Raw genomic sequence first — 16,996 nt, forward strand, 5'->3', positions numbered from 1 at the left:
AAATTATCTTGGCTATTCTACATCCTTTGCATTTCTGTATAAATTTTAGAATCAGCTTATCAGCTTCCATAAAAAAAAAAAAACTACTACTAGGAATTTCAGTGGGATTGCATTGACATGATAAATCAGTTTGGAAATAATTGACATCTAAATAATACTGAGTTTTCCAATCTGTAAATATGGAATGTTCTTCCATTGATTGAAGTCTTCTTAAATTCTTCTCTGAAATATACTATATACTTAAAATTTTCAATATATTTTTTATTAATTACATTTGATATTTTTGATGTTATTTGAAGTCAATGTTTAGAATTTGATTGATTTTTAATTTTCTAGCAATTGCTGGTATATAGAAATATGTTGACCTTGCATGTATCAATCTTGCCAAATTCACTTAATTCTAATTATAGTCTTTTTATTTTTTATATAATCATGTTATCTGCAAATAGACAGTGTTACATCTTTCTTTTTCATCTTCAAACTTTATTTAGCTGTACTGTGCTAGCCAGGATTTCCAATACAATCTTGAGTAAAATTGATCCCTGTATTGTTCCTAATCTCAGGCGGAAAGCTGTCAGTATTTCACATTGAATATGACTGTTTTGGGTTGTACTAGTTAATCTTTTAAGTTCGAGGACATTCTTTTCTATTCCTGCTTACTATGAGTTTTATGAGGAATGGATGTTAAATTTCGTCAAATGCTTTTTCTGCATCTATTGAGATGACTTAAATCCCATCTTCTTGACAGTGATCTCCAAACTCTTATTTCCACCTCAATCTTCTTCCCTAAGCTCCAAACCCATATGTGCTATTGTTTTGTTTGGAACTGCATGTGGATGTTCTACACCAGATGATACTTTTTGGGGGCCAAACATGGGGCCTACAATACGTTTCACGATATTAGCTGAGTAGATGTGCTCAATTTTAACTTGGCTGGGCTGGGCACGGTGGCTCACAACTGTAATCCTAGCACTTTGGGAAGTGGGATGATCCCCTGAGGCCAGAAGTTCAGGATTACCCTAAGCAATATAGTGAGACCCCATCTCTACAGAAAATAGAAAAATTAGCTAGGTGCAGTGGCAGCACATGCCTGTAGCCCCAGCTACTCAGGAGCCTGAGGTAGGAGGACTGCTCGAGTCCAGGAGTTTGAACCTGTAGTGAGTTGTAATGATGCCACTGTACTCTAGCTGGGGTGACAGAACAAGACCCTATCTCAAGAAAAAAAAAAAGAAAAAATTAACTTGGCTAAATTTTTTAATGCTTTCAATATAGTTATCTGGCTATAAAGTTCACTTGAGTACCAACATTTTGCCAAGAGAACATTTTGACTTGGCCTAAAAGAAATTAATAAACTTTCAGCTTTCCCTTTTTTAAGAGATGAGGTCTTGCCTTGTTGCTACACTGGACTCCACCTACTAGGCTCAAATGATCTTCCTGCTTTAGCCTCCTGAGAAGGTGGGACTAGAGGCACATGCCACCACACTCAGCTAGCTTTTTTATCAACAGTATGATAATAATAACTTACTGATTTTGCTTTATTTCAGGCACTTTATAGAAATCATCTCATTTAATCCCAACAACCCTAAGATTATAAAGATAGATTTTGTCATCCAGATTATAAAGATGAGAACACTGAGGCCTAGAAAAGTTAAGTGACTTGTCCAGACAATATGTGATGGAGCTAGGATGCAAATCCAGGCTGACAGACTCCAGAGCAAACACAACAAACTACTACATTGTATCGTATCTCAAGAATCACAAACATAAAATCATAAACATTACAAACATAAAATCTATGAAATATTAATTCCCACTGCATCCTTGACCTCCTAACCTCAAAATAGGGATCAGGGCAAGAACAAAGTTTGGAATATCTACCACACAAATTCCTTGGAGACAAAAAAAACCCGAAAAAATGTAATCTTACTTTTTGACAGCTAGAAATCTGATTCCATCACTCCCCTATTTAAATAATTCCCTTAAAATAAAATCCAAACTCTCTAATATAGCCTATAAACTTTTAATTATCTGATCCTGGTTAATGTGCCAGCCTTATAGTTTACCACTACCCCTCTCAAACTCTGCCTCAGCCACAGTGAATGAATTTTGATCATGTTTTTTTTCTTGTCTTTAGGACTTGGTACATCTTGTTACTACTGCCACAGATCCATTAATACAATCCTCTCTTTGCCTGCCTTCCCTTAGCTACCTTCTCTCACCTTGGGTCTCAGGTGACTTTCTCTAAGGAGCCTTTCCGAACCTCTCAAGTTTGGATTAGATACCTTTCCCTTGTGTTTCCATAGCCTATTTCACTTTTCTCATCACAACACTTACAGCTCTATCGCCCATATTTTAACTGCTTATAGACCTGCATTTTCATTAGGTCATAGGCTTAGCAATAGCAAATACCACGCATCTGCCTTGTTCACAAACGGACCTCCAAGATCCAGCACAACATCTAGCAGAAACCAGGCCTTTGATAATTTGTTAAATGCATGAATATTTGTTTCTACAGATTGTCTTTATCAACTCTAATTCAGCATATATTTTTGTGAGATTATTTTCCAATATTAACATAAACCAGTATGTTTAAAATGCTCAAAAATGTCCAGGCGCAGTGGCTCACGCCTGTAATCCTAGCACTCTGGAAGGCTGAGGCAGAAGGATCGCTCAAGGTCAGGAGTTCAAGACCAGCCTGAGCAAGAATGAGACCCCGTCTCTACCAAAAATAGAAAGAAATTAGCCAGACAACTAAAAATACATAGAAAAAATTAGCCGGGCATGGTGGCACATGCCTGTAGTTCCAGCTACTCGGGAGGCTGAGGCAAAAGGATTGCTTGAGCCCAGGAGTTTGAGGTTGCTGTGAGCTAGGCTGACACCATGGCACTCTAGCCCGGGCAACAGAGCAAGACTTTGTCTCAAAAATAAAATAAAATAAAATGCACGAAAAAAAGAAAACTGAAAATGCACTCACCTCACACTAACCTAATACATAACTCACTTCTTAAAAAATATATATATACCTCAAATTCATTAACATTATAAATCTAGCTATAAAAGGTTCTCCTTGAGCAGTTGATGCTTGCAGATATCCCAAGGAAGAGGGCTTTAATCTCTGATAGCTTTAGATAGTCATTCATCCCAAAGAATAATCATACATAAATCACAATCTCTTCTTCTCCAATGCATATTTTCTTTCAAATGCCACCTGTATATACTACTGTATAGTTTCCTATCACTGTACAACAAATGACCACAAACTAAGCTGCTTAAAACAATATCCATTTATTATCTCACCATTCTACAGATCAGAAGTACAGGCAAGGCTCTATTAGACTCTCTGTTTAGCGTCTCCCAAATCAAAGTGTCAGGCAAGTTAGGCTCTTATGTGGAGGCTCTGAGGACGAATCCACTTCTACTCATTAAGGTAGTTGGCAGAATTTAGTTCCACATGGTTGTAGTATGAAGTCCCTATTTTCTCACTGGCTGTCAGCTGGGACCACCCTCAGCTCCTGGGAAACTGTTTTAAAGTCTTCGCATGTGACCACTCCATCTTCAAACCTAGCAACAAACAGCTAATCACATGTTTCTTGTGCTTCGGTTTTCACTGAGTTCTTTCAGCCCAAGAAAATGCTCTGCTTTTTTTTTTTGAGACAGAGTCTCGCTTTTGTTGTCAGAGCTAGAGTGAGTGCTGTGGCGTCAGTCTAGCTCACAGCAACCTCAAACTCCTGGGTTCAAGCGATCCTCCTGCCTCAGCCTCCCGAGTAGCTGGGACTACAGGTGCAAGCCACCACACCCGGCTAATTTTTTATTTCTATTTTTAGTTAACTGGCTAATTTTTTCTATTTTCTTTTAGTAGAGACGGAGTCTTGCTCTTGCTCAGGCTGATCTCAAACTCCTGAGCTCAAGCGATCTTCCCGCCTTGGCCTCCCAGAGTGCTAGGATTACAGGTGTGAGCCACCGCGCCCGGCCAATGCTCTGCTTTTAAAGGGCTCATGTGATTAGATTGGGCCCACCTAGATAATCTACCTTCTGAGTAACCCTAAACCAACTGATTAGTTACCTTAATTGCATCTGCCATATGATCACATGTGTGATACCTCATCATAGTCAAAGTCCCGAGGATTAGGATTAGGGCAGAAAATCTTGGGGAGCCATTTTTAGAATTCTGGCTACTACTATTATCACTAATAATAGGTATCATTTACTGTACATTTATATGTACTTTACACAAAATATCTTACTTAGTATCTCAGGTTTCAGAGTTCAAATAGAATGAGGAGGGCATCTGCACATGAGGGAAGCCAGCACAGTGTCAGAACCCAGGCAGGGTGAGGACACCCTGCAGCCAGGAGAGAAGCCCAGTGCAGGAGGATGCAGCCTAAGCTGGGTGAAGTGGGCATCTATGGGGGAAGAGGCAAGACTTGCAGTGGTGATGGGAGACTGGTTATGTAAAGGGATGGTTGATCAAATACGTAAATACTTTAAGGATAATGAACACTAGGCTTCTCATTGTCAGAAAAAGGAATTACAAATATGGAGTGGGAGAAAACTAGAATAAACTGTATTATACTGGATTGCAATTTGATGCATCAGGGTCAACTCATTACTTTTGATAGAGATGTAAATGTATGCACATATACACATTTATATATTCTCTTCCTTTGACTACTAAGAAGACCTAAGAGCAGTGACACTCCAATGGCAATAAGTACATCTAGTTCCCAGATGCTGGCTTCTAAGTAGTATTTTCCCCTAAAAGAAACTAAGTACTGTATTAGTTAGCTCAGGCTGCCACAACATAGCAACACAGACTCGGTGGCTTAAACATAAGAAATGTATTTTCTCACAGTTTGGAGGCCAGAAATCCAAGATCAAGGTTCCAGCTGATTCAGTTTCTGACTGACTTGCAGATGGCCACGTTCTCACTATGTCCTCACATGTCCTTTCCTTGGTGCATGAGTGGGGAGGAAGCAAGCTCTCTGGTGTCTCTTACTTATAAGGACACTAATTCTATCAGAGGGCCTCACCCTTATGACCTCATTTAATCTTAATTGCTTCCTTGGAGGACCCATCTCCCAGTGCAGTCACACTGGAGGTTAGGGCTTCAGCATATAAATCTGGAGGAGGATACAAACATTCAGTCTATAACAGGTGCATTTCTTGGAATGGTTGATTTTAGGGCTGGAGCACAGAAATTACAAAATTAGCTACAACACATTGTTGTGTCACAAAGGAACACATGTCATGATGGGCGCGTGTCAAAAAAACAAAGGACCCTTCCCTTAAGTATGTGCTGTAATTAGCAACTTGTTTCCAAAGAATAGTGAATGGGAAAAACGTATCTTTACAGAGCAGTGACTTAGTAGACATCACCTTAACCAAGTGATCAAGGTTAACATCACAGTGACAAGTCATTGATGTCCTGTTCCCCTGATACAATGTCATCAGAAGGGTATTTTGCCTCTGTGGAATTCTTCCCCAAAACCCATAAGCAGAATCTTATCATGAGAAAAACATCCTACAAACCCAAACTGAGGGACATTTTAAAAGATACCCAATTAAAACTGTCAAGGTCATGGAAAACAAGAAAAGACCGAGAAACTGTTCACAGAATGGAGACTAAGGAGACATGATGACTAAATGCAATGTGGTATCCTGGATTAAATTCTGGAACAAAAAAAGGACATAAGTGAAACTATGAAACTAATGAAATCCAAATAGAATCTGTAGTTCATTTGAAATAACGTACCAACGTTGATTTCTTAGTGTTGACTAACAACATACCTTGGTTATGGGAGATGTAATATTAGGGAAAACTGGGTAAGGGCCTGGGAACTCTATATACTATCTTTGCAACTTTTTCTGTAAATCTAAAATTTTTCCAAAACAAAAAGCTTATTTGAAAAGAAGACACAGGAATCAACTTGAAGAAGTTCCCACTCTTCACCTCTGAAACAATTAAAGCATCATAATTAGCAGTGACAGTATTGGAGTACAACTCATTGAACAAAACAGGAAACCATGAGCCTATATTGATATGAACTAATAAATGAATAAAATGAATGCTTGAAGGAGAACAGGATATTTACACAGTCTCAAAGTCTCTCCCCTAAGAATTCTTATTAATTACAAATGGAAAAATTTTGCATGGAGAAGCCTGACAGACACCACTTTAATCAAAGGGAATCAAAGTGATCAAAGTGAAATTTAGCAACAATGGGGACAAATGTAAATCATGCACCACCTGTGATATTCCTGCCAAAGACACACAAAACTTGACTCTAATCATGAAGAAACTGTAGACAAGCCCCAACTGAAGGATGTTCTACAACAAATAAGTGCAATACATAATTCTGAACTGAATCATTTCACTGTAAAGGACATTCTCATGGGACAACTAGCAAACCTTAAATGCGATCCGAGGATTAGGAGGTAGTATTTTCACTTTGATGGTAGTATTACCTATGTTGGAGAGTGTCCTAGTTTATAGAATATACACAATAAAGCATGCAGGGCACCTGGGCATGATGCCCAGGTCAGCACTCTCAAACACTTCAGGGGGAAAAAAGTTCTTTGTGCTGTACTTACAACTTTTCTGTAAGTTTGAGATTATTTCAAAATTTAAAACTTCCCAGATTCTTACTGCCATCATTTCTACTCTAGTTCAGCCTACAAAAAATCCACAAAGTATAAAGTCAGAGAAATGGAGACTACTTTGGAATCAAAAGCAAGTAGTTAAACTGGTAGGGTAACAGAATATCCAAAGTCTGGGAACTAAAGGCAAGCTGGGAACTAAGAATAGATAATCACTTGAGGAAAGATATTTTAAAAAACCAGTGAAGGGGGCAGAAGAGACAGGATGGGGTAGGACGGGGGCATCAGGGAGTAGCAGGAAGAGAGACAATGAATACACGTACGAATGCAGGTTCAAACAAATTTCAATGAATCTAATGCTATTTTGGCATTCAAGGTGGTTAAAAAAAAGTTGAACAATAAGGTTAAAACACACAAAGAAAAAATGCACAGAGAAGAGGGAAATAAGTTTATAAATTTAAAGATAATGATAGTAAACAAACACAAAATTAAACACCAATGCCTAGAAAACAAGTTTAGGGGCTCACAATGAGTTGCATCCCTAAACTCTTACCGAAAGAGAAACTTTTTCTTAGCCAGAAATACTTACTGTGAAGAGCACTAAACAACACTAAAATAATGTTCTTGACGTGTTCTAAGAGACACGTTCTTCCTATTAATCTTTGACTTTTAATAAATGTCAAAGGGGAAATATTACACTGTAACTTTTTTAAAACCTCTTAAGAAAAAACTTTTTTGGGCATCCACTCTGTGCCAAGCACAGTGTCTAAAATGTCAGTCATGGATTGCTGAGTGGCCAGAGAGCCATAAGCTTTTACATCAAACACGAAGTGACATGGTTGACTTTTTTAAAAAGAAGATTAAGGAGCCTGACTTACATTCTTGTCTAGATGGAGGACTCCCAACCCCATGCATAAATGTGGCCCACAGAAGTTTCTAATGAAAACTCTTCTCAAGCAGCAGCTTTGGATCTGCTCAAATGGTCCACACTCAGGTGAAGGCCCAAAGATAACGATCAAAATTATATTGGTCTGCAACAGCACTTTTCAATCTCAAGTCTATAATCCCCTAGTGAGATCAGGGATAAGTTACAAGAGCTCCATAACTCCTTGAAATATATGTGAATTTTTGTCTGCCTATGAATATTAGCACTTTTCAGGAGAGAAGGTTTATTCCCTTCAACATATTCATGAGCCATAAACAGTTGACTGACTGAATAATTATAAGTGAATGGAGTAAGTTCACTGCCAAAAAAGCTAAGATAGTCTTATGCTGCAAAATTTATTCATCTATCAAATCAATCCTGAGATCTTGCCATGTGTCGACATATTAATAGAAGTACTGCATTTTAAAACAAAGTAGGTGGGTAGTTCCCTTCTGTTTTACATTTCCCTTAGGACAACGTGTCAGGTTCTAGGTTAAACATTGATGATACAAAGGTAAAGAGCATGATCCCTGCTCTTTGAAACACTTACGATATAGTGTGTGTAGAGGGGAATTATAACACAGCATGAGATAAGAATATGAGCTTTGGAATCAAAGACATTAGTTCTCCTCCACTCTACCACTAATTAACTGAATGATCTTGGAAAACTTGTTTGACATTAATTTTGCATCTGTTTCTCTATCAATAAAATGGAAATAAATTCTGATCTTACAGTCTTGAAATGAGGATTAATACAAATGAAGCTCTAAGTATAGTGCTTGGCAATGGTTATTATTGTTATTCTAGATATCCCAAAAAACAATGGTTACTATTGTTATTCTAGATATCCAAAGGAAAGAGAAATTTGTTCTGAGTGGGAATTAGAGCCAGATCTCAGCTAGACACCTTACTCAATTTGGGGTGCCATATTGTAAAAGATACAATGACAAAGTGGTAATGGTGTGTGCTCAGAGAAAAATAAGATGGTGAGGAAACGTGGAATCACGTCCTAAAAGCTAGTGATTTGAAGGAACTTAAGTTATAAGTTAAAAGAGAGAATTCTATAAGTTCTATATGTTGCTGGAGAATAGACATTGAATCAAAATCAAATTTCAAGTAAATAAATTTTATATATTCAATATAAGTAAGACTTTTATAACAAAGAAAGCTGTCTAAAGATGGAGTAGGATACCTTAGAGTGCAGTGATTTCTTTGAAACAAGAAATATTTAAAATATGCTAGAATTTATATATTGAGGACTCTAAATTAGATTCATGTGTTGAGCAAAAAGTTCAGATGAAATGCTTCTATCAACCCTTCCAATACTGAGATTTTGTTTTTTATTAAAATTCTATGTTCATTAGGATACTGTTGTTTGAACCTGCATTCGTACGTGTATTCACTGTTTCTCTTCCTGCTACTCCCTGATGCCCTTGTCCTACTCCACCCTATCTCTTCTGCCCCCTTCATCGGTTTTTTTTCTTTGCTTTTTTTAAATATCTTTCCTCAAATATCTTTCATTTCAAGTTGTACCTAACTTGACAGAAGTGAAACAATAAACAGAATTTAGTGTCTTACATAAATTATCGTGAAATTCAGAGGCAGGTTAAGCTTCAGATACCATTTGATCAGGGCTCCAGCTCCGCTTCTCTGCATTTCCCTCTGGGGTCTGTTCTCCTTTGCATGTCTGCTTTGTCCTCTGTCAGCTGCAACTAGGGTAATATGTCTCTGCATTCATATCCAGTGGGGAGAAAAAGAATCACCTACCTTACCAACCAAACAAAAGTCCTAAGCTTCTCTGTTACACCAGGCTGAAACAATCACTCTGGCCAGGGGCCTATCATGTACTGATTGGCTAAGGTCCAGGTTTTTGCCTTTAACCGATTCCTCTGGAAAAAGGGAAGAATCGTGTTCTTTGGTTTATGTCACCCCTACAGATGGGGAAAGAGATGAAACCCACTCAAATCATAAAGTTGCTAAATAATGAGGACAGGGTAGGTCTTTGAAGGGAAATCTGCCTGCTGTTGGGAAAAGCAAGAGGAAGAAAGGAGACTGCACAGGCAATAATATCAGCGTCCCAACAAGAAACAGATGGCACATTCAAAAACTAAGTAATTGGAGAGAATTTTTTAAAGAGACCATTTAAAGCGTTTACAGAAAACCTATGGCTAGCAACAATCCTCTACTCCTCATGGGCCTAAGGAGATAAGGGGAATGTCTGTAATAACCCAGAGAGCTTGGATATTTGAAGAGAGCCACTGGGTAGAAACCGCAACCTTTGGAAGAGGAAGCGGCCAATCCACAGTAACCTATGAATAAATGCTGAGTGAATAAAGGGTCTAATCTTGTTCTCCACCCTCTGATCTCCCACTGCTGGCTCTGGCCAAATACAACCATAAACCAGAGGGTAAGAGAGCCTTGTTAATGCAATCCACAGTACAGGTTAGCCTCCCTGGATAAGAAGCAGGTGAGAAGGGTGGAGAATAGATCTGGAAGAGCAAATGGAAGATATTTAGCACAGCAACCAAGCATTATCCTGCAGATAATCATCAGCCAAAATACATAGTACTGTAGAGCCAAGTGTTCTAGGTGATCTGATCTGCCCACTTCTCACTTAGTGCGCCTCTCAATGCACACTATCCACTCAGAGTAAGGCAACTGTCTCTTTAGGCAAACAAAATACAAACAGAGCTAAGGATTCTGATAAGCATTTTTAGAATCTTTAAATTTATAAAAAATTTTCTTTAATTTTTTATGCTTTAATATTCCTTAGTTTGCCTGTTTTGTCTAGGCTAAGGACAGCTGAGCATAAAGCCTTTTGTCCACAGATAAGAAATGGGCCCTGGATACCCCTAAGGGCCAGTGGCTATAAAGAAAGGAGAGTTAAATACAAATAGAGGAATCAAGAGCGAAAACTCAGGTGGTTGGTAATGGAACCCCTTTTGCAGCAACAACCTTCCGTCAGAGCTGATTTCATTTAATGCTTCCCTGATCTCCTGAGTCTTGTTAATTCAAGGAGCAATTTTCTTAAATTCCTCTTTCTTGAGCTTCTCCTGTAAAATGCAGGAGTACCTATCAATGATTCGAAGCTGAAAGACTGCTCCTGCACAAAGCTGGAGCTTTGGTACATGTTATTGTACTACTTAGTGTAATCTTATACTTCAGAAACTATCATAAGTTAAATAGATGCTAAAATACTAACCTGCAAACCTAAATACCATCTATCACCTTCTTTCTATGGAAAACATGTTGCAAGTCCAAAAAAATAATTTCCAAGCAAAACCCATTCATTAACTGGGAAGTGGGCTATAGATTATGTGAGACTTCTTTGGCTGTTAACACACAGCATTGTGATGCTAACCACAAAGTCATCCTCTTCTTGAATGTGTTTTCAGAGCAGAGAACAGCATTTCTGAAACACTTTTCAGAATTTCTGCCAAAACTAGAAACTTAAGGAGGCAGTGGTGTCCCAGAAATCCAGAAGTATATTTCTCCAGCAGCTTTCAGTGTCCTTGTTACATTGAGAACAGGATAATAAAATACATGGAAAAGAAGTAGAACTCATCATTCGATTCTGCTTAATCACATTAGAAAATAAAATGTTATAGGTAACTTTTAAGTAGTAGATACTATACTAAGAAAAGAAACTTTTGAAACTAAGCAAAATGGCATTCTTGATTAAAGAAAGAATAACTTTAAAATGAGAAAACATCCCAGTATTGTCAGGAAAAAGTGAATAATAGCCCCATTTTAAAAGGAGGTAATAGGTAGGCATGGTGGCTCACACCTGTAGTCTTGGCACTCTGGGAGGTCAAGGCGGGGCACGGATGTGCGGATCGTTTGAGCTCAGGAGTATGAGACCAGCCTGAGCAAGAGCAAGAACCTGTCTCTACAAAAAAATAGAAAAATTAGCCCGATGCAGTGGCATGCACCCGTAGTCCCAGCTGCTTGGGAGGCTGAGGCAGGAGGACTGCTTGAGCCCAGGAGTGTGGGGGTGCAGTGAGCTATAATCACGCCACTATTACACTCTATTCCAGGCAACAGAGCAAGGCCCTGCCTAAAAAAAAAGGCAATAATTACTGAATATAATTAGAGAAAACAAATGTATTTGAAAATCCCACAGTTAAAGGACACAAAGTATGTGAAAAAATCCTATTGTGTTTATACTAATGTAAAAGAAAAACAGAAATAAGTAGCTTTTAAAAACAAGATCAGAGTTTCCTGCACTTGGTGGGTTGTGCTTCTAAAAAGTGCTTAGTTGATGATACTATGCTTTCAATCAGGCTTCTGTGAATTAACAATCAAGTTTCTCAATTAACTATCATATAAGGGTACTTTGAAATGAACGTTTATAATATGCAAAGTGAGACAATAGAATGTTTTGTTTCTTCTATTACTGAACCTGGATGTTGGCCGTAAGCACTTCATATTTTCTTCTAATTACACAACAGACTCTCTTTCAGATTTTAAAGTAAACCACACAATAAAAACAAAAGTACACACATGACATGTAAGAAAAAAACTGAGTAAACACAAATATAGGAAGTAAATGCCCATGTTTTCTCCATTTTGAAATCCCAATGAAAATGCTATTGAAACAGAACCAAGTTAAGCATAAAATACAATTTATAGAAATGCAATAACATATTAATATATTAAGACATTACCTTACCTAATCAAATTCTAAATTCAGAGTTGCCAAAGACTATACACACACATAGACACAATGGCTATTCTGAATAAGAGCCAATGTTCGCAACCTTATTATTCACCATAAATTCATTACAAATAATTATAAATATTATTCATTATAAATTATTCACTATAAATACATTCCAAAACACTATTAGTAATAGTCAAAGATATAACTATAAACATTCAAATCACAGTGGCATGAAGTACTTATAGCTCTCAGTAGCTTGATAAAGCTGGAGTAGAATCCAATGCAGTACTAATAAGAAATGAAACTGGAAATGTAGGCAGGGACCAAGTCACAAAAAGCCTAAGAATCTTAGATTGCTATTCTATCATGTCACGCTTTTCAAACTGAGATCTGAGTATTCCATGGTAATATAGAAATATGGAACGTCACAGGATAAATATGGTACATGTTCCATAAATGCCAAGTTTATGAAAAAAAATTTGGAGGGGAGTTAAATAAGTTAAAGCACTGTTTTTATATTAAATCCTATGTTGCTAATAGAACATAAAATTCATAGGAATTTTTCAGACAGAACACAAAACTTCAGTTTCACTCGTGCAGTCGTCTAATCCATATTCACCATTCCTTAATGTTGAAGACAATCTGAGAAAAAGTTAGAGAAGTGGTGCTGGGAATGTGGGGCCAAAAGTTTTTTTGTGTGTGTGGGTTTTTTTTTTTTTTGAGCAGGAGAGTGACATGATCAGAGATCTGTGCTCTCTCAAGTGAAGCAGTATACAGTATAGGCTAAAATGTAAGAGGTGGGATAGTACTGAAGGTAGGTGACAAACTGAAAAGTTGTATTACCCTGTGCAAGAGATGAAAAGGACCCAAACCAGAGCTAAGGCTGTGAAAACAAAGCGGGCCAGGAAGATTTGAGAAAGCTTAGGCAGATCAGACAGGGCTTGACTGAATGCACAGTAATTATTCAATGAGAAAGCTTTGAGAACTTTTTCATATAAAGGTGTTCATGGTTTTTTGGAGCTAGTATTTCTGTAAGGTATTTGATGCATGTACCTCTATAAGCTCCCTCTTAAAATAATACTTTCAATGTGCCTTTTAATTATAAAAATTGTAAAGTTGTAGAATGCTATCGTAAATCTGTTATAACAAAAATAAAACAAAATTTGAGATTTATGAAAACTATATTTAACGAAGAAAGTACCCATATATTTAAATTGTTAATAAAAAATTATTGGGTTTCTACTAGTCAGTTACCAATCAGTAACTTTTCTAGAGACATACTACACAGTTTTAGAACTAGAGTTATGAATGTCTTTGATCTTTAATGTGATATTCTAAAATAAACGAATGCATAAACACAGACTCTCTTCTGGAAAAGAACATGAATTTAAGTAATTCAAATATCTGATTACTTAGTAATTAAACAAAAACCATATTAATCATTTCATAAGGGTAAATAAGTAGTTTTAGTCCAGGTAATTTAAGGTAGGCCTTACTGGCTAAAAGACACAAAATAAAATTAAAGTTAAACATCCATTAGTAAGTTAATACTAAAATACAGTCACTAAAAAAACCCTAGACATTAAAACTGTTAAGGCAAATTGATAAAAGACAAAATACAAAAAAGTTCATGCAGAACATATTCATGAAAATATTACAACTTGAGAAAAAGTAGACAAAGTAAATATTAATTTTATTGGACCAATAAAAACAGCAATTCTCGATCTAAATAATCCATGGGAAATACTGTCTTTTAACTGCTTTTAGAAGTTAGCATACTTTGGTCTATGTAATACAGACCACTAGTAGCTATGATTGCATTCAAAAAACTAGCAAAGGTAGTACAAGTACTAAAGATGACAGAAATGAGAAAAGCAAACAGTATACGTAATCAAACACTGTTTAGATTTTTCAACTATAGATCAGAAATACTAAAAACATTTTATCATAGAAATTATTATAGAAAAGATAAATGCTAGGACAAGTCTGGGAACAAGTTTGGTCTTAACTTTTTTTGCTTTTAGATCAAACTCTTCAGCTCTCAAAAAACATGGCATAAGAATTTAAATACTTCACTTGGCAGTAACAGACTCATCTAGACATCTAGATCTTATACCAATTTTATTCACTAGTTTATGTTTACCCCTTACATAAAATCCTAAGATTTAGGCTAAACATAAATTCATAACAGAAAAAATATCTCAAAAACACAAATCCCGTGTAATTCTCAAAAAGCCTCTCTCCATCATTAATACCAGACCTAATTAAAACTGTTCCTTTTATAAGAACCTTTGATATACTTTTCATGTTTTTTGAGAAGGAAAATGAGAAAGCTGCCAACAGCAAAGTTAGAATAGACAGAACTGTATTGAATTTTGGATCTCGTTTTTTAGAATTAATGCAAGGAAATGTGGTAACAAAAATAGCTGATATTCTACAAAGGAAATCAAGACACTTCTCTGTGTCTCTTCTTCTAGATTATCTACACACAGAACTGCTATTTCTTTGTTGTTTTTTTTTAAAAAAATGCCATCTGCTTCTTCCAGGTCTCCCTCTTCCTAAGCTCCCTGGCAATCCTCAATTTGCATGGGCAGGGGAAGTTGCTTCCAAGAAATCAGTCCATTGCAGGTGTCTGTATAGGTAGCATCCATTGCAGGTGTCTGTAGAGGTAGCCTCACAAAGCATTACCTGGACAGATGGGAAGTGGGCAATGGTGGAATGGAAGGAGTTGCAAGAGGGATGAGATATACAATATGGACACAGAATTTTTTTACCTTGCACTTTGAAACAAAATGGCCCTCATGCATATGGGTTATAAGGTTACACATTCACATTTATTATGAGTGACTATGTAAGGTCTAATTACACAGCAATGGGGCATCGGTCTCATTATTTTATAGGTCACATGGAAGAAGTACCATGCAACTGTCAATAGCCAGCCCTCTTGCAATTCCATACATCCGGTTACAGGAGGAATTATATGAGTTCCCGCAAATCTACAACTACCAAGACAGCCCACCACACTCAAAACAGTATAGAAATTCAAGTTATATGTGAAATATATGTGAACATCCAGACAATTAAGAAACCCTGAAAAATCAAAAATGATCTCATGTTTTTAATAAGACAAAAATGCACATGTATACATATGCATAAGAAAAGAGAAATGTTTAAAATCCCAGGTTAACAATGGTTATCTTTGGATAGGTATCAGAACTATGCGTAATTTCTATTTTTCCCCTTTGCGCTTCTCTGTTATTTCTAATTTTCCTACAATGAGCATGTAACTTCTGCAACCAGGAAAAAAAAAAGTTAAATAGATTCAGAGTTTTTGATCTTAAAAGCAACAGTTAATCTGGATTAAAGACCGAGTAGCCTATCTTTAAGCCTATCCTCACTGAGGAACAAATCCTCCAGTACTGTACTTGGCATGGCAGAAGACGGTGCGACGCTCCCAAAGCGCAGTAATAACCTCTCTATTCTGGGGCCTTAGCAAACTGAGGAGACAGTTGTTTCATAGAAACTTGGCCAAGTGCTTCTGCAACAGCAAAACTCACTCGCAGCTCTCCCGTGACCCCGCCCCTCATAGCGCTTCCAAGTCCCGAAGACCCTGCGGGGGACCCTTCTAACATGTCAAGGCACTCCCGAAGCTCGCCCCCTCCCCCCCAATGTGCAGCCCGCAGCTCACCTCCACTCTACTTCTTCTACTACTCCCCTATGGGCCATAGGGGAAGGAAAGAGCGGTCTGAACTTGGAGGCAGCCGCCCGTGATTCCCGTGACCTTGGACAAGCCGCTTCGCCCCTCGGAGCCTCAGTTTCCTAATCTGCCTCCTTCCTCGCAGGGTGTTTCAGTCTAGAAACCCGAGAGGCTAAGAGCGAGGGGCCGTTCTCTTCACTCTGCGCCGACCTCCTCCTCCCCGCGACCGCTGTAAGGCGCCCGGTCCCAGCCTGGGCACCTCGAGGGCAGCTTTTCTCCGGAGCCTGCCCCGTCGCCCCCAGCACCGTCCCCGTACCTGGCAATTGCTGTCCTGGGGCAGGTTTTTCACCAGGATTTTCCTGCGGTTGCTCAGCTCCCGCCGCATCCGCTGCAGCCGCGCGGCGACCTCCTCCGGGTGCAGCGCGGCGGGCGCGGGGTCCCGGCTGCCCTCGTGCGCCTCGGCGCAGGGGCCGGGTGCGCGCAGCCCGGACCCCAGCCCCGGTCCCGCCGCGTCGCCCAGGCCCGCGCCCCCCTCGCCGCCGCCGTCTCCCGCCGCCGCCATCTTCCCGGGCACCCCGCGGCTGCGGGCTCCTCGGAGGCTAGAGGGGAAGCGGAGAGGGAGAGCGGGAGGAGGCCCGGGCGGGGGCTAGGCGGGCAGAGGCGGCGGAGTGGGCCCAGCCACGAGGAGGGAGGGAGAGAGGCGGCGCCGCAGCCACAGCCGGCGGGCGGGCAGAGGAAACCTGAGGCGCCGAGGAGGAGCCCGAGAACCACCTCGCGGGAACCTCCCCCGGGCCCCCGGCCCCGGCGCATGGGCGGCGCCCCCGCCCCGCCTCTCCGGGCCGGCCGGCGGGCCTGCGCGCCCCACCCGGACACCTGTGCGGGCGCGGGCGTGCAGGCTCCTCTCCGTGCGGCCTCAGTGCACGCCCACAGCTGGACTCCAGGGATGGGACGGCTTCGCGCGGGGCCTCGAACCCCCGGCGTCTGTCCCCGCGGGACCCCCACGTGACGCCGCGGCTCTCCCCGGGCTCCCCTCGAAACTCCCGCGCTGGGGCGGCTCGGGGGCTGCGGGCGCGGATTCAGGCTTCCCAGACCCAGCGGGGCAGGAGGGCGCCAC

The 16,996-nt window shown here is 39.7% G+C and overlaps 1 protein-coding gene across 1 annotated transcript in view; it reads right to left on the reverse strand.

The window, feature by feature from the left end:
* The window catches only part of RAVER2 (ribonucleoprotein, PTB-binding 2), an 83,107-nt gene extending 66,591 nt beyond the window's left edge, over positions 1-16,516 (reverse strand). Inside the window, exon 1 of the mRNA XM_012639451.1 lies at positions 16,199-16,516. Coding sequence (XP_012494905.1) covers positions 16,199-16,444 — 246 coding nt within the window. The 5' untranslated portion in view covers positions 16,445-16,516. The remainder of the gene's footprint in view (positions 1-16,198) is intronic.
* Between the last annotated feature and the right edge of the window lie 480 nt (positions 16,517-16,996).

The sequence above is a fragment of the Propithecus coquereli genome, unplaced genomic scaffold (assembly GCF_000956105.1).
Source record: "Propithecus coquereli isolate 6110/MARCELLA unplaced genomic scaffold, Pcoq_1.0 Scaffold14, whole genome shotgun sequence".
NCBI classification, from domain to species: Eukaryota; Metazoa; Chordata; class Mammalia; order Primates; family Indriidae; genus Propithecus; species Propithecus coquereli.